Genomic DNA, 26286 nt, shown 5'->3' with positions numbered 1-26286 from the left:
GAGGATCAGGGAAGAGTCTGTTCTTTCTTCTCTCCAGAGCCTGAGTGTTAGCAGTGGGAAATTGGGCCCAGGGAGTAATTTACTGCAGTTTAATCATATGTAAGGTGGCAGAGATTGGCACCATAACATTTTACTCATGCACAACCAACCCATCCTTTCTTTAGTATTCTATAAATACAATCACATTTATTTTGGTTTAGAGCAGAATGTACAAATACAACATTTATGTTAAGTTTTAATGTAGTCCTTAATTCACTTTGAAAATTGTTTATAAGTAGGCTCGCTTTCACAAAAGCAGACAAAAGATTAATCCACAATCTGTGTCATTGTCTTAAGGTCTTTACCTTCATCTGTTCTATCAACATCCCTACAACCTTTATAATTTCTTTGACTGTATTTTATTGCTGTTGCCCTCAAAACCAATTACTACTTAATGCAAACCCAGTGCTATCATTCTGAAAGTCTTCTGAACTATGATGGCTGCATAATGATGTGATTTGGAAGTCATGGAAACCCTTTGTCATTAAGCTTATGGCCAAGAAGATTATCCCTGTAGGGTAACGGTGTGTGTTAGCTGTTAACAGGCTGGGAGGCTGTGGAAAAGAGAAAAACATGTAGGTGGGGCAGAAACAGGTAAAGTAAGTTCTGCCCAGTGCTATTTTAGAAAAGTCAAGTGTCAGTGGGCAGTGTTTAAGCCAGGCATCCAAAGGCATTAGTTAGTCCACTTACTCCCTTTCCCTGAGTTGATATCAGAAGCCATCTTCTATTTGGGTACTAACCAGGCTCGACCTTGCTTAGCTTCTGAGATCAGATGATATAGGGCGTCTTCAGGGTGGTATATTACATTGTTTTGTACACCTGAAACTAATTAAAAAAAAAAAAAAAAGAAGCCGTGTTCCCTCTACTAGCTTTTGGAGCTCACTGGATTACCTCCTGTGATCTTGGGCTTTTCGCCCCATAGGATTAGTGTGGTTTTTTTTTGTTTTTTTTTCTTAGATCATTGATAAACCCAGGCATTAATATCAATTTCAGAACAATTGGCTAACCCTCTCCTCAGTTGAATAGAGCAATTCCTAGTATGAATATTAGTAATATTAATTAGATAACAAATGATTTGTGATCGTTTGAGTGACATATGTAAAGAAACTTACATATGTAAACCTACCTTCGAAAGTGGTCTCCCAAATTATTACCCAAATGTAAAATGAGTCCCTGCTCTATTATTTACCAAATGACATATTTTATTTGGCTTGCATATTTTTTAAAACTTTAATTAGCCAACATAACATTAAAGCATAACATAAAATTGGGAGTGCCGTGTAAAAATCAGTTTTTGTTCTTTGGAAATAGAGACACCAGAAATCTGGCAACGCCCTGTGGGCCTTAGCCCAAACCTGCAGTCAGCTGAAACTATGTGTTGTCCCCCTGCTATAGTTGCCATCAGGCTTCTTCATCTGACATTCGCTACCTTAACCCCGAGAGCCTTCGAGTTTACAACCCTTGCTGTAGAGCTCCAACATAGTCATTTACTAGACCAAAAAAAAAAAAAAAAAAAAGTACATTTATCCCACCTTCTGGAGTAGTATTTGATTACAAGGACATAAAAAGAGCAAAGCACTGAACTTGAACTACTGTACTCTACGAGTGGTAGAGAAAACGTGTGAAGAGACAGTTCTTTTGGCACAGGTGACTTAAATGGTGTTAGGTAGATTGCTTTTATTATATAAAGGGCGGGATAGGAATCATTCTTTTATCTTAAGACGTTAATCTGGATCCTGGTTGTAGGCTTCTGTCACTTCATTTACATAATTTTCAACCAGCCAGAACTGAGCATTTATAAAACTGAGTGGAGGTCAGCAAAGATATTGGGGAATAAAGAGTATAACATCTTTTCCTTGTAAATTAACAATGTTTCTGCCTCCTGAGACATCAAGAGACAAAGTTTTGTCACCTGGGACTGCTGTGACTTGGAAAATAATAGCATTAACTTCTCTAGTTCTGATAAATACCTTAGTTAGTAATGTAGACTATTGTATTAATAGAGCAAACATGAAACTGGTTGGGGTATTAGCCTAGCAAGTTTTTGACCAGAGCATCATGGCGTTACTTAAATCACCTAGATGTTCAATAAGATATTTTGAGTGTCTGCGCTGAATACAGTGTTTACACCACAAACAGTATCAGGTATGCCATAATGTGATATGGAATGTTACTGTCCATATTATACTACTAGACTTTGGAGTCACACTCTGAACTCATTTTGATCTATTCCGCTGGTCTGGCTTCCTTCCTTGTTTTTGCATGTCTCTTTCTTGTTATTTTACAGTGGGAAAGCCGAATGCTAGATTCAAAGTTTGAAAGTGCCTTCAGAGTTCAATAAAATAGATACATACCGTGTTTCCCTGAAAATAAGACCTAGCCAGACAATCAGCTCTAATGCGTCTTTTGGAGCAAAAATTAATATAAGACCCAGTCTTATATTATATTGTATTATATTATATTATATTATATTATATCATATTATACCCGGTCTTATATAATATTACATAAGACCCAGTGTTATATAAGACCAGGTAGTATATTACGTTATACTTAGTCTTTTAGTAAAACAAGACTGGGTCTTATATTAATTTTTGCTCCAAAAGACTGATTATCCAGCTAGGTCTTATTTTTGGGGAAACACAGTACAAATGCTTTTAATAGTACCTGGCTATTGTAAATATTGCCCAATTATCTATCATCAGGGTCTGATTTTGAATGTATTTCTTGTCAGACACAAAGCAGCAATTCAGAGTAGGTGGAATTCTCCTGTCTGATGCTCATACACAACTTCAGTTGTGCCAAATTCTGCCCTCAGCAATGTGAGCAAACTTCAAACAGAAATACACATGAAAAGTTAAAGAAAAATGCTGGATTCTACCTGTTGCCTCTTCTGTGAAGTAATATGTCTATAATTTTTATAAATTTTAATAACCCATACAGAGCTTTATCTTTTGACATTAAATTCATATTATCTTAAAGTTTGACTTTTCTGGGCAATGTATTTTATTCTCTAGTATTTCAGAGATTCTATCCATCTACTAATGTATGTCCATTAATGAAGAATGAAAGCATTCTCTTATCAACTAATTACCAGCACATTTATAAAGTTACATTGAAATCTTCAGTGTTAATGGGATGTTTTCTTTATCTGACTAAAGGTCTTGAGCTTTGTTGAGGCCTGGAAGCACATCAACATTTTATTTGTTGATTCTGTGAATTGTGTGTGTTTACCCTTTTTTTCCAGTATGATAATTGAAATACATTTTTAAAAAAATGTGTCCTTTTCATGGCTTAAGGTTCTGTAATGATAGCAGCTAACTGATCATAATCATTAGCTTGAGAATAGATATGTGAATACAAGCCTAGTCTTTTTAAATTGCTTATAGCTGAAAACATCAAGCATCACCTGTAAATCTTATGTCTTAGAAACAATGAATACATGTTAATGCATGGTCATATTGGAGGGAAAAAACCTAAGAAGCAAACAATTTTTAGTAATTGCACTTGAGTTTATGGCATATAAGTCCAGAGGTAGAATTTATGGTGATTGTGGACATTATCTGGAACTCATTTCACTATGGCCCCTGGTCTTTTGAAGAAGATTTTGGTAGCTTTTCGCTGGGGGAAAAAATAAGAAATACAAAGAAAGTAGTCTCTGTCTGATCACATGTTCTAAAAAACAGTTTTCCACTCCTTTGATTTCAGTTTACAAGCATTGAGAAAGGAGAAATCCCGAGATGCTGCTCGCTCCCGCCGGGGAAAAGAAAATTTTGAGTTCTATGAATTGGCCAAGTTGTTGCCTCTTCCTGCAGCCATCACTAGCCAGCTTGACAAGGCGTCCATCATTCGACTTACAATTAGCTATCTGAAAATGAGGGATTTTGCTAACCAAGGGGACCCTCCGTGGAACTTGCGAATGGAAGGCCCTCCACCAAACACATCAGTAAAAGGTAAGTTTTAAGACACTGTTTTTTTTCTGGAATATGGTGGTCGGTAGGTGTCTCTAAGATGAAATGTTTACCATCATCCTTTCTTCTTTTTCTGCATATCAAATCCTTTAAAGGGATACAAATGTGGAAATCTGAACTCTGCATGAGAAAGCCACCATGTGAAGGTGAAATGAACCTCTTCTATTTCTATTTTCTTTTCAATAAGTCTGTCGGCCTACATATTCTATCACTTTATATAAGGTTTCAGAGAAATGAGAATGAAATGACTTACATTAAAGTGCTTCATGGATTTAATTTATATTATGCTAATACATGATGATTCTTATTGTTGGGTGGAGTATGAGAATATTTGCTAAAGGGTAGAGTTAATATTTTAGCAAAGAGCTAGATATTTTCTGTCTTTAGTAACCAAAGAGAGAAAAGAAGCAGAGTCCAACACTAGCAGACATTTTGAGTACTGATTTTATTGACTAATAAAAAAATCAGTCCATGTATAAATATTTCATGTCTCTATACATACTGCCTAAAAGTTATAAATACATGTATAAGCATATATTTGTCCTCCAAATCCTTAGTGCAGTTACCCTTAAAACTTATTCTTTTAAAATTTGGGGCCTTCTTCACGTTGAGACTTAAGAGAGGGATTTTCTTTTGTGTTCCTGAAACCCCTAATGATTTATGGCATTTGTAGCATATTAATATGCATGAATATGTTTATCAGTGTATGTGTCGTGTCAGTCATTGATTTTCTATCTTGAAAAGTATGCTACTCAAGGTGTAGGACTTAAGGAATCTGCTAGTTTCTTCTGTCCTAACCTGTGTTTAGACCCTTGATGAGCATGGAGTAAAACTGGCGGAGAAGAATTAGGTCCTTTAATTACGTGATTGTACCTTCACAGCGACCTATGGAGAAATCCCTGTGCTCTTGGCTGTTGTAGGAAAGAGTACTGTGGGGAGCTGTAACCTCTTACAGGATTCCAGTTCAAATGAAGGGTCCAAAGCAGGGATTTTACAATTTTGTGCTAAAAGGCATGACCACAAATGTGTACATGCGCGTGTGACCGTTTATATCTTTGCCGTTGCTACTGACTTAGGGATTGTTTGTTATGCTTATGAGAGAAGGGAAATTAGAATTTGAATCGTCACAGGTTATTTTCTTCTAGAGCAGGGGTTGGAAACATTTTCTGTAAAGGGCCATAGAGTAAATATTTTAGTCTTTGGAGGTTAACTTCAACTCTGCCTTTGTAGCAGGGAGTCAGCCATTGATGATATGTACACAACAGGGTATGGCTGTGGCTGTGTTCTAATTAAACTGTGCTTCCAAAGCAGACAGCTGCCACTGGAGTTGGCCCACAAGCCATAGTACCCTGACTCCTGCTCTAGAAGGTAAGACTGATATTCAAAGGTTGAGAAGAACATCCAACAGAGGCAGCTCTCAAGGCGAAGATGTCAACATAAGGCAACAGAGTACAAACAAACCAAGACACATCTGTGCTGTTCTTTTATAGCCCTTCAGAATGCAGATGTCAACTTGGTAATACACCAGTCCATGTTCCAGATGCTATGGTAGTAGAGAATTTTCCTGGGCTACAGATGTGAACATATTCCTAGTAAATATTTACTATATACGTAAGAACTTAGTCAGTAGGCTGTCTTCATGTTTATTCCAAATCATGCACGATGAAAGGATAAGTAAACAGGTTAGAAATCACACAATGTGTAAAATGTTATCATTAAATTGTAAATATGCTAATTGAGGGACTGGACTTGTATTAAGTTGGTTAGCATAATCATCTTTTTTTTTTTATTTCCGTTTTTCTTTTAAGGAGCTTGCAGTTTATAGGTTTTTGTTTGTTTGTTTTTTGGTAGTGGTGGCTACCAGAGTAGAAAAATCTAATGGTTCCATTGTCTGTCCATTCTCTTGTGTTGTGTCAGTCCTGCTTGCTTTCAGAATCATGGCCTTTTAGAAATACAAAATTGCAGATAACATAGAACGATGCCCTCATTTTATAGGTGAGGAAAATGATATAGAAAGGGTTTACAGTTAAGTGTTAGCAGACCTAAAACTAGAATCCCATTTTTTTTCCCTCTCTGTCTATGGCTCCTTGTATCACATCATATTCATTTCTATCGGTGATATTTGATTTGTATCACCATCATCAAACATTCCAGGTGAGGATTCTCTCAGCTTTGGAGTGTGACTGATAATTCATTTTTACTTTGTGGCCTTCAACTAACTCAACTCAATGACTACTTATAATGATAAAGATGGATAAAAAGAAGATAATATATGGTCTCTGCTCTCATGTGTTTCTGTATCTAGATGGGCACGGTGATGTCAGTGAGAAAAAGAGGAAGTGTTTGGGAGCCTGGAAGGAGATCACAGATTTTATTATTTAAAAAATCCCATTCAGATTTTGGCAGAGCTTCTGAGTTGTTACGTGTGTACTTTTACTATTAGTAAACTAGTGATAGGCTAGAACTGAAGCCCGAAGCATAGTAGCTCTATCCTGTTTACTCTGGCTCTCAAAAGTGGCTAGGAGTGCAGCGGTTCTGCTGCACAATCTATGTATATTTTATTGCTTTACTCTAGTTCTTTAATGAAAACCTGCTATTCATTCTGATCAGACATTCATGAAACAACAACATCAAAAGAAATTCATTTTAATTTATGAAGGTCTTCTATGCTGTGCCCTTGAAGAAGTTCATAGGGATAAACAAGCTTATATAAATAGCCTGTAGCATCATGTCTTCACATGATACAGTTCGTAATCTGACAATAAAATGATAGACATTATACGTCGTGCTTCCCCCAGCAGTCTCTTGAATAAACCTAAAGTCATTTGGAAATTTATATGAAAAGTGCTTATACATTGTAGGCAACATTTTTTTAAAAGTGTGATGAGTTGTTCATGTAAAGAATTAAATTTCAAAGCTGAAATTTAAATTTGTCCCACACAACTAGAGAGGAATTTAATCACTTTAATTTACTGCTTCAGAAAGGTCCTTTATTCATTACATCTTTTCTTAAAAGTATATAAAGGTTGATGAGTTTGTTTTTTGATGTCCACTGTGTATAGATTATATACAAGTTCTGCTTGCAGAAAGAACACTCAGGTGACAGTGTGTAATATGTCCTGAGTCAATTACTTCATGGAAATGACATATTAAGCAAATGGAAGGTAACAGATAGTTTTTTCAATTATTTTAGAAATATCTGTATTGTTATAATACAGATCAAATCTACAATGAACATTATGCATTATTCAAGAAATGACCAGGCATTCTCAGCAGTGTTTCAGCTAAATAACTGATGATTGTAACCTTTAAAGAAATCTCATTGTGGTGACTGTTGGTAAATCACTTCTCCATTCATAGTAATCTCTATTTAGAGGCTATCTGGAAACCATTGTATCTTTTATTAATCTTAAAAGCAATAGCTGCTGATTTGACATTTGCTAAAACTAGATAAATTTTCCTTCCTTCTAATATCACAGACTTCAGTCAATTTTTGGAGTGTAGCTGCTGCAACTCTATTAATCCAGGAATATCTACCACTGGAAGCATAAGTTTTAATTTAAACATTGCAGCTTTTAAACAACAATTTGCATGTTGTGTGACAGGCAACAATGCTAAAACACTGTATGTAAAACATAAGACATTTTTAGCCTTTGGAAGGGAACAATTGAAAAATATACAAGACCGCTCGTGATTAAAATCAACTAAACACATTGGAGACAAACTTGGTTATTTTTCATAGAATTTCCCTTCACTATTTCAGGCATCTGTTTTGAATTAAGTGCTGATGTTCCTGAGAGGAGAGATCTACAGGTCTTTATTTAAGCAGACGAAAGAGGATCAGACAATTAAGTTTGCGAACTCTCCACTGGGTAAGTGCACAGTGGAGAGTTCGCAAACAATTGTCCCACCTTCGTATGAGCTATTCTTAGCCAAAGACCAAACTGTTATATATGGTATATGAAACTGAAAACAGCAAAGGAACAAGACAAACAAATGGTGCAACAAAAAACTCATAAGCAATGATTTTTAATGGATCCCTTTAAAATAGTCATATAGGGTGAGTATAGGACTTCCTTCAGAGTAATATTGAATTACTATAATGGCTGTTTTCCCAAACTTAGATAGCTTTTTATAAAATAGGTCTGTTTCTATAGAAGGTAGACTGTCTGAATGATAGGTCTTCTTGGTCTAAGCAGCTCAGGTCTTCCAGTTCCTGTTCTAGCATTTTACTGTGGGCATTTATTTCTACCAAGTGACATTCATGTTTGGGGGCAAGTGTCACAATCCTCATTATTAAAAAACCATGTGACATGGAAGTCCTTAGAATCAGAACGTGGCATGTACACCTGCCTGTGGTAGTGTTTTTTCTTTTTACACAAGTAAATGGTAGAACCCAGACTGAACCCCCCTTGGGTTCTGAACAGAAACTCCCTGGAGGGCTAGGAGGGTAGGTTAAGAGGTGGCAACTTGGTTCTTGTTTGGTTCCTTCCTATTCTTAACCTCCATCATTCTCAGTAGACTGAAGGCCTAACTGTCTTTTCTACTCTCAAGTTCTGTTCACCTCAATCCAACATCAGTAGTGGTACCAATTGGGAATGGAACCACCCTAAAGCTGAGGTGCCAGTGTTCGTTCTTGTTTATTTTGGTAGCAAGTGTCAGGTTTTACTACTATATGGAAATATGATGTGATATAACTGACTTTTCTTAGGTATGCTTCCAGGAAGACTTTTTAATTACATGCTATTATCCTTTTATATCTTTCTAGTATAGTTATGGCTTCTGAAAGAAGTTCATTTAAGAACTAACCTTTTACTTTCTTGTATTTTACATCATGTTTGAAAGAACAATGTTTATATCGCCACACTTCCCTAGGATTGTCATTTTTGACGCTGGGCAGAAAGAGCTTTCTGACAAATGTGGGCTTAATGATGACAGAGTAAGTGTCTGAGACTCTAATTCTGAGGAGTTTCATCTTTTATCGGGCAAAGCTTTGCTATCTACAAAGGGAGACTGTAGTCCACCTTCAGCGTGAAGAATCTCAGAAAGCATTGCTGGTTTCTTGTCACATGCCACTGACAAAGAGTTTGACTGCTCATCATTGTTTTCAGTGCATCTGGCAACATTAAGCATCCAAACATCGACTCAAGGAAAACAAGTAATCACCCCATCTTAGTAACATGCCACAGAGGTTTTACTCCTCATAGCTACAGTTAGTCTGGGGTTTGCCAGATGTAGGCTGGGATGAGCTGGGTGGTTCTACTTCTTTCCACAGCTCTGTCTGGGCTTCACTGCTTGATAAGGGTTCAGCTCAGGCATGCCCCCAATGAAAGGGCAGGAGATAGTTGGGAAAAGTTCTTTTCATGGTTATGCCAAATGTATAAGAGGGGTGAGCAAAATTCCACAGCACCTCGTAAGGATTTATTTATTTATTTATTTATTTATTTATTTATTTATTTTTGTGGCGAATTCTGGAAACTGTGAATAAAACAGTGCTTGTATACCCTTTTGCATTCTACATTAGAATTCATCCATCTGTCCTCCCTACTCTCATCTTTTTCTCTAGCAATACTGAATACCTAAACCATATATTTATGCCTTTGTACATGCCATCATCTGACCGGAAGGCCCTTTTCCTTCTTCTGGGTTTGCTGAACTCGTATTCATCTTTCAAAGCCAGCCTCAAATGTCATTTTCTTATGTAGATCTTCTCTTCTTCCTGAGAATGTTAGTCATTTCTTTCTATATGTTACTGACAAGTCTTATGTTGCTTTATTATCAATTCGTAATTCCTTTCTTGATATACCTGCCTCTATACTTAGACTATGAGCTATTTGACAGAACAGTCTGGGTCAATTTATGCATGTTTATGTCTCCATGTGCAGCACCCAGAAAAATAAGAATTTAACCACGTTTTTAAGTTGAATTGTATAGAATTGGATTGCATCTTGAGGTTGCTGTTAGCAGAGCTAAATAATGATGAGAGCTCTGGGTGGGTCTAAGTCATAGGGTAGGAAGAAGAAAAAAGAGTAAAAATAAAAAAAAGAGAATGATGGGAATAGTGTGAAACCACTGGTACAATGAACAGTGTATAGATTAGGAGCTAGGAGGAATGGTGGCAACCCTGCCTTCCACCCCCAGGATGAGCTGCCAGCACCTGCCCTCAATGACCTCCCCCTACCTACATGTTTCTCTCATGTAATACTACATAGACTGAGGAGGTAAAAGTTAAAAGCAATAGTCTGAAGAAACCTGTAAGTGTCTTGGGTGTATAAATTCAAGTTCATTCAACAAGTACCTCAGTACCTTCTCTTAGTAAACCCTCTGAGATATCTACTGAATGTTGTGGGGTCATATAGAGAGAATATAAGGCGTGATCTTGACCTTGGAGGTATTTACCATTCATTGAGAAATAAATGTGAAAGACAGAAAGGAACGATGGAAGAGGAGAGCTTTTGATAAAATTAAATAAACTTAGTGACCTACCTTATAATGCCCTCTAGACCTCAGTTTTCTCATTTGAATTTTCCTTTTGTCAATGATTCTGGTCTGGATGATTGCTTACTCTTAAATTCAAAACCCCAGTTCCTTAGACAGGATTTTACAATTATTGTGTCAAATTACCCTCTCCTGGGACAATTGGGTTTCTTGAAGATGTTCATTAATAATTTCAAAAGTCACGTGCTCTAAGTCTTATATTCTGCTAATAATTTCTGTTTTCCTTTTCTTTTACTTAATTCCCTTTATATAATGATACCACGTCTTTTGTGCAATGGGTTCAAAAATACTCCTATGTGACCATGCTTTCTCGTAAAAACTTTTATCTGTTGATTATCAAGATGTGTCATTATAAATGAAAGAGGAAAATAAGACATAACACAGTGAAGTTTGAAATTAAATAAGTCAAGTGCCAAATACATGATATAGACAAAATATGAATCTAGAACTTTATAAATTTCTTACTTGCTTTTACTTTTGGCAAATTTTAGGGAACTATATCACAGCCAACTTATTTTAAGAAGTCTGCCAGTTCTTGATAATGTAGTATTTTAGTCATGGTATCCTGTGGCATTGCATTACTACATTGTACTCACTTCTTTAAGACTTTCAAGTTTGTGTGCTATGCTTTCTTAGGGCTAGAATTCTTTAACTTTTTTTTCAGCCCTATCACCTCTTGTCAAGCACAATATATAGTTTCAGCACTCTCAGATAACAATATTTCATGGGCACCGCAAAGAAGGAGTCACCTCTGACTGCTTTATATGATTGAAATTGTTCTGTGGCTTTAATTTTCAGAAATGGCTTTGCAGATACTGTGCATAGTTCTTAGCTGTGTTTTAATAAACATGTGACCTCCACCTGTAAAACTAATGTGGCTTTGAATACTGATTGACTGCCACTTTTCACATACTTTCTGGGTCCTTAATATGTCAGTGAATGTCAGCGCCTGGGCAGGAAAAGAAGGCCAACAAAATTTTTGGCTTAACCATCACACAGGTCATCTGTTTCAAGCCTCTTGGTATTGTGTTGAGAATACCGATGTAAAGTTTAATGACACAAACAAAGTCAATAACAAACTTGGGGCTGGAATTCAGGCTTTTGGAATCCCAATTAAGCATATTTCCCTCCATAATAGAGTTTTCTTTCTATGTTCAGCACATGTCACCAGCTGTTCATCAGTATCTTTTTTTCCCATTTACATTATACCTAGACATATGTGCTCATATATGGCTTATGTGTAAAGGCTAGCACTTTTTAGATCAAATATTACCATTGTGTCCAAATTCAGAAAATATGTTCAGGCTATTCAAAAGCAAGGGATTTATAATTCAATGAAAAGAATCATTCAAAAAAGGCTTCATATGTTAACATTAGGGGAAGGTGGGTGAAGACTATATAGGAACTATACTGTCTATATTAACTTTGCAACTGTTCTATAGATCTAAAATTATTAAAAAGTAAGGAGGTTATTTTTGAAAAACGAAACAAAACCAAAACACTATAGTTTACTCCAATGACAGAAACATGAGAAAAGCAAACCTCTGCTCCAATGGAAACTTGTTCTGTCTCACTTTCCTGCCTTTCCAGTTAGTCAGTGTTGAGTCCTCAGAGTCTCAACCTTTTCTAGGGCTTCAGTGTCGGTTTTATTAGTTAAGAAATGGGATTAACTAACAATCACGGTATCAATCAGGATACATGGAAGAAAGAAAAGTGATTAAACTCTCTACGTATATTTCCTTAAAAACCATAAATGACTGATTTTTAGCAATAAAGAATCACATGGCACAGGTTCACACTTTGCTATTCTCTCCCTTTTTCACTAAACGTTGTCCCCACCGCTGCATTGTCTGTTCTTCCCACCCTGGTCAAAGATTGCCTAAAAGGGCAAGTTTAGACAGCCAATACAAGAGCTAAATGTGGAGTTGTAGAACAAGGGTCAGGAAGCTTTTTGTGGAAAGAACCAGATAGTAAACCATTTAACCTTGGTGGGCCATGGAGTCTCTGCCGCCAACTATTCAGCTCTGCTGTTACAATGCAAAAACAGCCGTAGACAATTTGTAACTGAATGAGCATGGCTGTATTTCAACAAAACTTTATTTGTGGACATTGAAATCTAATCATAAAATACCATGAAGGTTTTTTCTTATGAGTCATTTTTTAACCGTTAAAAAATTTTTTTTGACTTACATTCATTTCTTTTTTAAAGCTTTTGTTTATGTAAGTGTGTTTTTCCAGGACCCATCAACTGCAAGTCAAGTAGTTGTTTCAATCTAGTTGTGGAAGGTGCAGCTCACAGTGGCCCATGTAGGAATCGAACCAGAAACCTTGTTATTAAGAGCACTGCGCTCTAACCAACTGAGCTAATCGGCTGCCCCTGAATTACATTCTTAAGATTGTGGGTTGTACAGAAACAGATAGTAGGCTGGATTTGACCTCTGGGTGGTAGTTTGGCCACCCCTGTAAAGAACATTAGAACTGGAAGGAACTTAGGTACTTTTTTAGAACTCATTGTGGTAAGAAACATCCTACTAATTTTTTTTAATTAAATTTATTGGGGTGACATTGGTTAGTAAAATTATATAGATTTCAAGTGTACATTTCTATAATACATCATCTATATATCGCATTGTGTGTTCACCACCCAGGGTCAATTCTCCTTCTATCGCCATATATTTGACCCCCTTTTCCCTCTTTTACCACTACCCCACCCCCCTTACCCTCTGATAACCACTAAACTGTTGTCTGTGTCTGTGAGTTTTTGTTTATTTGTTTGTCTTGTTCCTTTGTTGCTTTCAGTTTTATATCCCAGATTTGAGTGAAATCATATGGGTCCTGACATTTTCTGTCTGATTTATTTCACTTAGCATGATAATCTCAAGATCCATCTATGTTGTTGCAAATGGCACTACTTCATCTTTTCTTATGGCTGAGTAGTAGTTCATTGTGCATATGTACCACATCTTTATCCAGTCATCTATTGAAGGAAACTTTGGTTGTTTCCATGTCTTGGAAACCATGAATAATGCTACAATGAACATCGGGGTACATATATCTTTAAAGATAAATGTTTTCAGATCCTTTGGGTAGATACCCAGAAGAGGGATTGCTGGGTCATATGGTAATTCTATTCTTAATTCTTTGAGGAACCTCCACGCTGCCTTCCATAGCTGCTGCACCAATTTACATTCCCACCAACAGTGTATGAGGGTTCCTTTTTCTCCACAGCCTCTCCAACACTTGCTCTTACTTATCTTGTTGATGATAGCCATTCTGTCAGATGTGAGGTGATATTTCATTGTGGGTTTGATTTGCATTTCCCTAATAGCTGGTGAAGTTGAGAATTTTTTCATAATATGTTGTGTGTTTGTATGTCTTCTTGGGAGAAGTATCTATTCAGGTCCTCTGCCCATTTTTTAATTGGATTGCTTTTTTTGTTGTTGTTGAGTTATATTAGTTCTTTATATATTTTGGATATCAGCCCCTATCAGAGGCTGATTCTTCCAATCAATGAACATGGAATATCTTTCCTTTTCTTTGGGTCTTCAGTTTCTTTTCAGAATGCTTTACAGTTTTCAGTGTATAGGTTCTTCACATCGTTTGTTAACTTCATTCCTTGGTATTTTATTCTTTTTGTTGCAATTGCAAAAGGAATTGTTTTTTTCATTTCTTTTTCTAAAATTTCATATGTAGGAAGGCAATGGATTTTTGTACATTGATTTTTGTATCCCGCAACTTTACTCTATTTGTATATTTCTCATAGTTTTTTGGTGGAGTATTTAAGGTTTTCTACATAAAGAATCTTGTCATCTGCAAAAAGTGACAATTTGACTTCTTCATTCCCAATTTGCATACCTTTTATTTCTTTCTCTTGCCTGACTACTTTGGCTAGGACTTCCAATACTATGTTGAATGACAGTGGTGATGGGGAAACCCTCTCTTGTTCCTGATTTTAGAGGAAAAGCTTTGAATTATTCACAATTAAGTATGATAATAGCTGAAGGTTTGTTGTACATGGCCTTTATTATGTTGAGGTACTTTCCTTCTATACCCATTTTATTAAGTGTTTTAATCATAAAGAGAGGTTGTATCTTGACAACAACCTACTAATTATATAACATGTTGCATCTTATGTTTGTTTTAAAGGTATAGTGATAACAATGAATGGCTGGTAAAGTTTTATGTTTTATCTTCGGAGCTAATGTGTGTTCATATAATCCATGTACTATGATGACCAGACTAATTGGCCAGCCAGGGGTGTGGTGTTACATATTTTACTAGGTTTCCATGGATGTATATAGTTTTCTGCATTGCATATATTGCTGAAAAATGAAGTATAAAGTCATATAAACTTAATGGCATGGTCTGTCCTGTTGTTTATCCTACTTTCTTAATTAAATGCAGGAAATGATCCAAACTGGGACAATTTAGATAATCCTCTTTAGATGTCGAGTCTTATGAAAGAGAAATATGATTAAAGCTTTGTCTACACAGGACTATTGTTTGACCATTTTCACTTAACTAATCAAACAACTGGTCAGTTCAATAAAATATTTTGATTTATTTTCCCACTTAATTTATTAGTTGTCTTTCTGATTCAACTGATGATTTAAGGCATGATATGGCTGTAATCATCACAAAATAATCATTAGAAAAATGAAATGTGAGATTTTTATATCAAGAACCTAATGTTATTACCACTGTTAGAATGAATAGATTGGTAAAGCTGAACTAATCATTTGCAGGTAGAATTAAACATATCTCCAGAATCATTTGTACATAAAGTGAAGAAATATGGCTAAATTGTGTAGTATAATTTAATTTTCACAAAGTACTAAACTTGTTACTAAAGAAACAAAACACAGTCACCAGGAAATAGCTATTGTGGTCTTCTACCATTGTCCACTGAGATCCATCAATCCCTAGGTTTGCTGAGAATGCTTAAAGTTTGACTGTTACTGTACTAAGAGGTTGGAAGAAACTAAAGTTACTGAGTTCATAGTCATAACTTCTTAAAGCACCACAGATACTTAGGGATTTTTTTTTTTCGGTAGTGTTTTATAATTAAAGCCCATCGCTCATACATAATTTTACAGTTTGGGAAATAAGGCTGTTTTGAATATCAGCACTGATGATGAAAACAGACTGTGTACACAGTTTGGGTTTTATATAAATACTTTAAAATATTGGCTTTCTTCTATAAAAGTAGATGAATAGCATCCAGGTTTTTGCAAGAATCCTAGCATAAAAGCAAAATTGCTATCATTTTCCATTTTGAAAAGAGACGTGAAGATTGCATAGCAAAATGTGTAAAATGCAGTCTATTCTAGAACGTGATGAAGGAAAACAGCGATACAGGTGCAGGTCAGCCTCACTTTGAGCCCACTCGGAAACTTTTGTAAAGTGGTGCAGTGATATTTTCTTATTTCACACCTGACCTGACATCCTCTTCATTGTACCTCCTCTGGATAATGAGCTCCTGAAGTTGCAGAAAAACCTGTATCATCTATATCAAGTTGTTCAGCCGATGCTATTTTGTGATTTACACCTGGTAGGCAATCAGATTGTACCTTCTTGTGAGTCAGTACATTTTTTGCTATAGGAACATTTCCTGTTGGAAAAGTTAAATAATACCTTTACTGAGATGAGAGAAGGAGACTCTTGCAAGGAGTGCTAACAACCCATAATAAAGGTGCGGTCCATGTAAACGAGCAGAGCCAGCACAATGTGTGGATGCAATAGAAGCTAATCATACCATCCATTTTAATGTGGCTTCAAAATGCCTTGTTAGTAGCAAGGTCTTGGCCAGTGAAGTTGAACACTCCTGAGTTCAGATCTTTGTGACTGAACAAGTGACATCTCTTTGGCCTCAGTTTTCTTTCTGCAGTTGGGCTTCAGAATCCAGGGTCTTATACTGCAATAAGCCTGGATTCCACTGGAAGGCTTAAGTTTACCTAGGAACTACCAAAGGCACGTTAGAATTTCCTATTCAGGTTTTTATCATGTTAGAGGTAAGTTGTTTTTGTTTTTGTTTTTTTTCCTGGTAAGATTGTATTTCCAAAATGATGTTAATCAGGAGAAAAGATGTTCCACATGTGGGATTTATTTTGAAATACATTTTGGGATTCTAAGATGTAAAAAGTCTTAACTTATGTCATGGGACAGAGTAGAGGAATTTTTGAGTGTTTCTGAAATGACACAAGCAATTTGGGATGTTATTTTAATTCTTACCATGGAGATATAAAAGTTGATTATATACATTATTAACGTGAATAATTCATTGAGACGATAAGACAAAAGCACTCTTAAAATAGGCTGTATCTGAAATGAAAGGCCAATTTATTGAAACAGTGGACATAGTTGACATTTCCTTCCTCGGAATTTTGGCTTTATGGATCAAATCTTAGAGTAGATTTTAGGGTCATAATTTCATTTGTCATCAGAGAACAGGAATGGGTCATACTTCTTTCACTTTACTTGCCTTTTTATCCTCTAAGTATTTCAATGCTTACTACATTGCAGGACTATACTAGGCTCTAGGGGGAATGCAAAGAGAGAACACAACTGAACCTTTTAGGGGTTTATAATCTAGTGGGAATGATGCACATGCTCATGAAATAATAAGATAATATAGTATTCATGTTGAAAAAAGTCTAAGCCAAGTAATGTGTGATCACAGACAATGATTAGTGACAAATGGGGGGAGCAAGAAGTTAGCCTTTAAACTGGACCTGACAGATGAATAGGATTTTAAGTTGCAGTTTTTCATGGGTGAACATACTGAACTTACGTAAGGTAATTTTAAAACATGGACTTTTACTATTTTCCAAGAAATCTATTTCATGAAGGTCTATTTTCAAATGAGTATTTTTCCAATTCTTTTTTTTTCCCAGATACCCATTGTTGTTGGATAATCTATTATGCGTAAATATAGTGAGAGCTATAAACATGGTGATATTTAATGAGAATTGTGGTCCCTCAGATGTGAAGTAAGCACATAAAGGTTTTTTCTTTCAGAAGAGTATGTTAAACAGAATACCCAAATTCCATGTAGAACACAGAATACTTGTATATATTTCTATTATCTGATCATAATCTCAAACAGCCAAAAGTATGAATCGCATACTGTACTTATAAAGCAAGAGCTTAATCAAATATAATCTTCTAATATCTTCTCTCTACTATCTTAGCTTTTCACAGAAATGGAAGAAAGCCTGGCATGAGGTGTAATTTTTAATTTCACAATTCTAATGTGTACAGTTCATAGAAATCCCTCAGCATCTAAGAGCTGAATATAGAAAGGATTAGATCAGAAGAGTGGCTGTTATCCTGGGAGACTTGCAGTAAAATGGCCAAAGTTCAAGCATGACACCGGAGCAGTGGCTGGAGAGTCACATGCTCCTTGGTACCTGGCTCACACACATCCCACTAAAGCCTATAATTGGGAGGGAAGACTAGACAGCATGGAAGAGAATGTTTTGTACTTTTATTTCATTTAAATTAGCACAAAGGGAGGGAACAGTTTTGCTTCACATGTGAAGTCAGTCATTTCTTGGGTTGCTAGCTCAATGTTTTAGCAGAACAGCTGTTCAGTACAATGTGGTTTTCTACAAGCAATATTTCTACTGCTAGAAAAGTGGCAGTCTGCCAAAGAGAGTGCCCAGACCAACCCCTAAACAAAAAAAATCTTTTGTCAACGACTCTAATAATTTGTACAATTCAGGAAAGGGGGGTTGCACAGTCTTTGCAGATGTGCATTTCTGATGCTATTTTTAAGCAGAGCAGCATGAAAGAATAGATTCATATGAATTGTAAGTTGATCATTCATTTTAAGCATTTGGCTTCTGCTCCTGCTAAAATTTCATTCTGTGTAAAGAAAACACAGCGAGCCTTGAAACGAGGTAAGGCAGGGTGTGACAACAAGATGAAATTCTTCATTTTCAAACCTGTTATGCATGCTCAAAAACCTAAAGCTTTGGGGTCTACACCCTCCCCCCCGTTAAGGAAATAAATGCAGTTCTCTGATTCCTCACAGTAGAAACTTGCTATCCTTCAGCATTTTGAGGAAATAAACTCTTAATGAGCGTACCTTCTTTTACCGCAGTCCATTCTCTGAAAATGAGTTTAAGTGCTGAAGGAAATGTCAGAAGCATTTAGTTAACCAGCACCAAATTAATATGTGTTAGTTCTCTATTTAGCATGATAGGTGCCGTGCAGTTTTTCTAGTATAAAACTGGGTCTAGTCTCAGATCTGTCCTCTACATTCTGGTTATCCAAAATCTACAGCAGTAGACCGCTCGCTTTGACTCCAGTGACAGAGTTAAGGAAATAAGATCATTTTTGTAAAGTATAGACCCCGGAAAAGAACACTCAAACTTCCCTTAACAGCAGAGGATAAAATCTGTTGGAATCCTCATATTTTATTTTTATTCAACAATGTATTTCATATTTACATAAGAAAGAATTAGACTACTCAATTAAATACGAAATCTTACACTTATAATGACATCCATTAATACAGACATTCTATAAGGGTGATCAGAGAGTACAGATGACCATAGAAGCTTCACTAACTTGATAAAAACAACCTCCTGTAATTCTGAGGGTTGGGATCTTTGTTATTATTGTTTTCTTTGAAAAAATTCAATGTTTCCATATCCTGTATAGGTGTAAAAAAATGCTCAATGAAATTGAGTTATGTGCATTATTAAACCAGGAGTATTTTTGCTCTGCCCTGAATTCCGTCCACCGACATATGCTGCCCCCTCACATTTTAACATTTTATAGATACTAATGTCATAGCACTAGCTATGGTGGGTATTTTATTCTACTAATGAAGATACATTTTAAAAATTATTCAGGTGACTTGTTTCATCACACTTCAAGTAGTTACTCAAGTGTTTTTCAAATGTTTCCTGAGCTTAATAAGGATTTACAGTGACAACTACAATTCTATTTACTTATGGGTACCCCCCTCAGAAGAGGGGTACTGCCCTTTGTGAAATCCCAAGTCCCAGAAAAATTGTTTATAAAGTGTACTTTGATAAGTAAGTTAATACAATCACATTTCTCATATATTAGAGAAATCCTTTGCTCTAGGTAAAGGATTTCTGTGGCATTTTATATTTTGTAAAAACTGAGTTCTTTCAATCTAGCAAGTGATAATTCCCTCAAATACACATTTTACATTTATGTTTTCAATTTTTAAGCTTTCTTAAGATAAGGGAATGGAAATATAAACAATGAATTTGAGTTATTGCCTTGTGTCTAATGGTAGTATATTTCAGAAAAATATTGGTACACACAAAATTATCCATATTACATTCCTGGTGCTTTACTCATGCCAGGTATTGTGTTAGTCGTTTAAAGAGTCTACACTTTTTTTGTTGTGCAATATGGCGATCTATGTCATTTTTTTATACTGACGCATTAATTTTTTCAAAAAACCGTAGAATCAACATACTAATCTTTATAGTGTACAAAGGCATTTTCTCAGATGAATTGGTTAGAAAAACATGCAAAGATGCTACACATCCATAATCACAATTCATACTTATAAAACTCCATGAGATGAGCATCACATCGTTTTTCCTTCTGTATGTAGACTTGTTTTTAATTACTCTTGCTCTGTATGTGCAAAAGATATATAAGTAATGAAAAAAAGGGGGATATTCAAAGACTTGTTCTTAAAGTGAACTTAGATGCTTTGTATATTGACCAATCTTACCAAATAAAAGTCATTCAGTTTGGCCTGTGATATATGCAAGTAGTTCAGGAGGCCCAAATCCATTCATATTAGCAAGAAGCACAGACAGCAAGAAGGACTAAAAAATTATTTTCTTTAATTTACGTTGTTCACAGCTCATGGAGAACTCCTATATAGGCAACTGGTATGTACAAGTATTTAGTAATCATAGTATTTTGTCTTATCAGCCATTAGGCACTAATTGCATTCCAGCACATTTCTAGTCAATACCCCAAAAATAGATTGAGTGAGACCAGCAAATAGATAGTTGCTTAGATCATGGTCCAGCTGATGTCAGTATCATTGTTATTGTTAGCATTGAGTAAATTAACTCCACTAGCAGAAAAAACATTCCAAACCCCTCCCTAAACTTCGCTCTAGCCGTGACTAACTTGGTTGGTTAAGGTGGACTTAGGGAATAAGAGGGTGGTTACTCTCATCATCTTCACAACAAAGCATGTTTTATTGGTGTCAAAAATACTTACACTCACACACTTACTCACTAGTAGTTATTTATAAGTTGAGACTGTATTATCAAGTGTAAATTTCATAGTACACTAATTTTTTTTGTCATGGTTTTTCAATGTGACATTGTACTACGAAACAGTGAGGCAACTTGCACAGTGTCAGGTTTATAATCCCCTGATCTCATTAGTTCTTTGCTGAACTCATTCTCCGCTTCTGCATTGCTCTCTCTTTTGAATTATGTCTGTTGCAAACTTGACCCTTACTGTGATTAATGACATTTGAAATGTTAGGGAAATCTGAGTTCTCAAACTTTGTTCTGCCGTCACCCCTTGCCTTCCTTCTACTTTTAATATTATTTTTCCCTTCTCTTTTGGTTCCCTATCTGAACTATTCACTGAGGTACTACATTTCATGATCTTGTTCAGAGAATCACAGAGAAAAATTGTCAAACAGTGGTAACATTTTAAATAATGATTAAACGATGCTCAGAAGAGCAGCCAGTACAAATCAGATGTTTAAGTAGAGGCTTCTCAGAGATCTTAATGTTTCACTTTGGTTTCTAGAGCATGTAGCACACTAGACAATGGATTTGAGGCTGACAAAAACTTCTTATTCCATCGTGTGCCACTTACACCCCATATGTATAACAAACCTTCTATCCATATTGATTGCATTAGATGGATCTCTGCTGCTAATTTAGTCACCTGATTTGCAGAGAACTAGAACTAATAACCTTTTCAAATGTTATCAAATTATGACAAATCCTGGACCAGTCAAATGACTTAAGTGATCATTGATCATTTATTTGATATTTTAATTTTGAATGAGTCTACCTCACAGACTTCTTGATATTTCTGTTCTAGTAAGATCATAAATGCCAAACAGTAACATAGTTCATAAATTTTACCAACAGTGAACCCAGAATGCTGTAAATTAGCTTTATTTAAAATGATTTTAAAAGAAATGAATGGCCTTTAGCATAACTATGGACATAGCCGACTCAGTGGAACTCAAGAGGAAAACACCTGATTAGTAAGTACGTCTAACTATGTTATATGTCTGTTTGAGGTGTGAAGAGATCTGATTAGGTTTCTCATAGTGAAGGAGACAGAAGCTCTTGCATGTAGGTTACCCTGCATCTTAGGTTGCTAATGATTTCATTTTAATGTCACCATTTAGTTTCATACTGATCACTTATACTGACAAAAAGGAAGAAAAGAAAACAAGGAACCTGTCATCAATCATTCATTTAATCAAGTACCAAAAGTAGATAAATAAACATACTGAGTTAATTATTCTTCTGTATGTATGATTGACAATAAAGGTAATTTATGCCTATTTTAACCCTTTACTATTTACTGCTGTTAGAATTAATAGCTATTAGCAGTTGTAGAAAGGATTTGGGAATGACCTTTCTTTCCTAAAGTGTCTTAAGGAAATCCAGTTTTCATACTTAACGTACTTAGTCACTTGATGTCTATTTTGACAAAGAGTTGTCAAATGCTATGCTTGCTTCTTCTCATGACCACCTCAGAATTACAACTAAACTGTAGAACAACCATCATTGAGAATTTCCTGAAGTCTAGATGAACAGAAGTACTATAACTGATGATATACAGAAGAAGCCACTTGAGATTGATAGGAGGGGTGGAGATATGGAATGGGGTTAGTTGCACACCCACATGCAGTGGTTAAAAATCGGGAGACATATCTCCGCTATGGGGGTCCCCCCTTGAGTAGTGAGGGCTCCCCAGCCCAGGGTTCCAGTTCTGGGAAGAGAAGTCCCCATAACTTCTAGCTGTGAAAACCAGCAGAGATTGTGGCTGAGTGAGACGGGTCTGCTGGAGTCCCAGACAGTCCTCTTAAAGGTCCTGCACATGGACTTACTCGCTGATGGACTCACTTGCTCTGAGCGCCAGCTCTGAGGCAGCAGTGTAAAAGGATGAGGGACATACAGGGAGGAACTGAATTTTCTGGCTACAGAGTGAAGGATGGAAGGGCGGCTTTCTCCCAGACAGAAGCGCTAGCAGAAGCCATTGTTCCTTAGTTGGCCCCTGTCCTCCTCCAGTGTGCAGACACAGGCAGTTGCATATCTGAGTTTCCATCAACTGGGATAACACTTTTCACCCTTCACGGGTGATTCCCTGAGACTCCACCCCACCCAACTTGTGGGCCCTCCCAAGTTCCTTCCGGTGGCTTTTCCATTCAAATGACCTGTCTTGGCTCATACTGTGGACTTTCCTAAAATCTCTTTCCTAAAATCTCTTCATAAACCCCAAACAAGTACCATTTGGCCTTGGTGTGCCCCATACCTCTTGCTAAGCAGCCTCGAGCCTGGCACTAGTTGCAGCTGGCCTCACTTCTCAGCGTAGCCTCTCCCAAGCACATCCAAGCACAGCATAAATAGCTACCATCTACAGGTCACTTTGCAGCTCACACCAAGTGGCCTCGGACAGGGCACAGGCAGCAGCTGACCTTGACCTGCAACAGAGCCTCATCCTGAAACTCTCAAGTGGCCCCAAAACCAACACACTGGGTGGCCAGTTTCAGACAACACAAGAGCACCACCCAACCACCTCCACAAAAGACAAATGCAAATGGCAGACTGGGCAGGCACCAGAGCCCTGCTAAAGCAAATCCTGCTCTGTAGGGTCAGCCCCTGCACCACAGCTCCTCCACTGTAGTCATAGCCAGTCCTCACAACCAGTCAGCCTGAGGGTCAATCATTTCCCCCCATTGATGTGCCAACAGCGACCAAGGCTCAACTACAAGAGGAGACCACACTCTACCCACACAAGGGATGCACCTGGAGCACCTGACTCTGGTGACCAGGGAAACTGGTGACCACTGGGCCCAATAGGACACCTACTACCTGAAGCCACTCTACCAAGACTGGGATACATAGCAGCCCTACCTAATACATAGAAACTAACACAGAGGAGCAGCCAAAAAGGGGAGACAAAGAAACATGTCCCAAATGAAAGAACAGAACAAAGATCCAGAAAAAGAACTAAACAAAATGGACATAAGCAATCTACCAAATGCAGGATACAAAACACTGTTTATAAGAATGCTCAGGGATCTCAGAATTTCAACAAAGAGATAAAAAACATAAAAATGGACATAGAAAACATAAAAAAGAACCAGTAAGAAATAAAGAATACATAACTGAAATGAAGAATACATTAGAAAGAATCAACAGTAGAATAGATGAAGCAGACGATCGAATCAGTGATTTGGAAGATAAGGTAACAGAAAATACCCAATCAGAGCAGCAAAAAGAAAAAAGAATGAGGATACTTTACAGGGCCTCTGGGACAATATCAAGCATACCAACATTCACTTAATAGGGGTATCAGTAGGAGAGAGAGAGTAAGGAATTTAAAACCTGTTGGGAGAAACAATAATGGAAAACTTCCCTAACCTGGTAAAGGAAATAGACATACAAGCCCAGGAAGCAGAGGTCCCAACATTGATGAACCCAAAAAGTCCCACACCAAGACACATCATAATTAAAATGCCAAAGGTTAAAGACAAAGAGAGAATCTTAAAAGCAGAAAGAGAATAGCAATTTGTTACCTACACGGGAGCTCCCATAAAACTATCAGCAGATTTCTCAATAGATACTTTACAGGCCGAAGGGATTAGCAGGAAATATTAAAACTGATAAAAAGCAAGGACCTACAACTAAGATGACTCTACACAGTAAAGCTATCATTTAGAATGAAAGGACAGATAAAGAGTTTCCCAGACAAGAAAAAGCTAAAAGAGTTCATCACCACCAGGGCAATATTGCAAGAAATGTTAAAGGGCCTTCTTTAGGGAGAAGAAGAAGGAAATAAGATGAAAAATAGGAATAATAACATGGTAATAACTACATATCTATTAATAATTACTTTAAATATAAATGTATTAAATGCTCCAATCAAAAGACATAGGGTGGCTGAATGGATAAGAAAGCAAGACCCTTACATATGCTGCCTACAAGAGACTTATTTCAGATTGAAAGACACACACAGACTGAAAGTAAAGGGTTGGAAAAAGATATTTCATGAAAATGGAAACAAACAAAAAAATGTGGGATAGCAGTATTTATACCAGACAAAATAGGGTATAAAACAAATGCTACATAACAAGAGACAAAGAAGACCCAATAATCTCACATCTGGGTATTTATTCAATGAAACACAAAATACTACTTTGAAGGGACAGGTGTATCCATATGTTCATGACAGCATTATTTACAATAGTGAAGATATGGAGGCAACCTGGGTGTCTTATCAATGGATGAATGGATAAAGAAGAGGTGTTACCTGTATATAATGGAATACTACTGAGCCATAAAAGAAATGAAATCTTGCCATCTGCAACAGCATGGATGTACCTAGAGGATTTTGTGCTGAGTGGAGTAAGTCAGACAGAGAAAGACAAATGTCATATGATTTTACTTATACGTGGAATCTAGAGAGTAGGATAAACAAACAAAACATAAACAAGCTTATACAGAGAACATTTTGATGGTTGCCAGATTTGGGGGTGCTTAAAGGGATGGGTGAAGGGGGGAGGGGATTAAGAAGTACAAATTGGTAGTTACAAAATAGTCTGGGGATATAGACCATAGCATGGGGAATGTAGTCAGTTGTATTGTTATAATTATGTATAGTGTCAGATGGGTACTGATTTTATTGGGGTTATCGCAAGTTATATAAATGTCTAATCACTGTGTTGTATACCTGAAACTGATATAATATTGTATGTCAACTGTAATTGAAAAATTTAAAAAAAATATTGAAAAAAGATTCCGATGGAAGAGAAACAAATTTTCTCAGTCCTCAAAAAAAAAAAAAAAAAAAAGTTGTAGTTATTTGCATCTAAGCATATTAAGTCTACCAAATATAATGAAAAACAATTATGTTGGTCTGTCTCCTTTGTATTATTCCTATTGAGACTCTTTATGAAGATTTTTTTTTTTGAAATGGTTTTTAGTAGCTAAAAGGATTTGTAACCAGATACAAATATGATGCTCATTCAAATATGTATTAGATACAACACTAATGGAAAAGAAGTCCTAGTGACAACAAAGCACTAGAATATGTATTTAAGTTAAAGGAGTTTTTTTTTCCATTAAATTTATTGGGGTGACATTGGTTAAATGATATATTGTAGGAAAGAGTTCTTGAAAGTTCTAAAACGCTGTTTTTGGTTTGCCAGCACTTCTCTCCAATTTTCCAGAGAAATTTCTTCTGGTAGCTACTCTTTTGAAAAAAATCAGTGATTACCTTTACTAGTTTTTCCAAGTGTATCTTTAGGTGAGTGTGGATATACAAGGTGTGATCAAAAACTACGGTGAATGTTTAAATAAAAAAAAAATATTACAGTAAAAGATACATTGCCATTATTCTCCCTCAGAATACAACCCCTTGCTTCAAACACACTTATCCCATCATTTTTGCCACTTTCTGAAGCAGTTCCGGAAGTCCTATTTCATGAGTGTCTTTAGTTGCACTGCCGTGGCTGCCTCGATGTCCGGAATCGATTCAAAACATTTATCTTTCATGGTCATTT

General features: G+C 36.4%; 1 protein-coding gene across 16 annotated transcripts in view; it reads left to right on the top strand.

Annotated features, from left to right (window-relative positions):
• The window catches only part of NPAS3 (neuronal PAS domain protein 3), an 850141-nt gene that overhangs the window by 250022 nt on the left and 573833 nt on the right, over positions 1-26286 (top strand). For 9 of the 16 annotated variants that reach the window (XM_074328134.2, XM_019754550.3, XM_019754551.3 and 6 more), the window contains 2 exons: positions 3748-3992; positions 4106-4156. In XM_074328134.2, coding sequence (XP_074184235.1) covers positions 3748-3992; positions 4106-4156 — 296 coding nt within the window. The remainder of the gene's footprint in view (positions 1-3747; positions 3993-4105; positions 4157-26286) is intronic. The other 7 variants (XM_019754555.3, XM_019754557.3, XM_019754553.3 and 4 more) reach the window with 1 other exon arrangement.

Source organism: Rhinolophus sinicus, chromosome 3, assembly GCF_057876585.1.
Source record: "Rhinolophus sinicus isolate RSI-liver-muscle chromosome 3, RSI-T2T, whole genome shotgun sequence".
In the NCBI taxonomy this organism is placed as follows: domain Eukaryota; kingdom Metazoa; phylum Chordata; class Mammalia; order Chiroptera; family Rhinolophidae; genus Rhinolophus; species Rhinolophus sinicus.
This window is presented reverse-complemented; position numbering and strand designations above follow the sequence as displayed.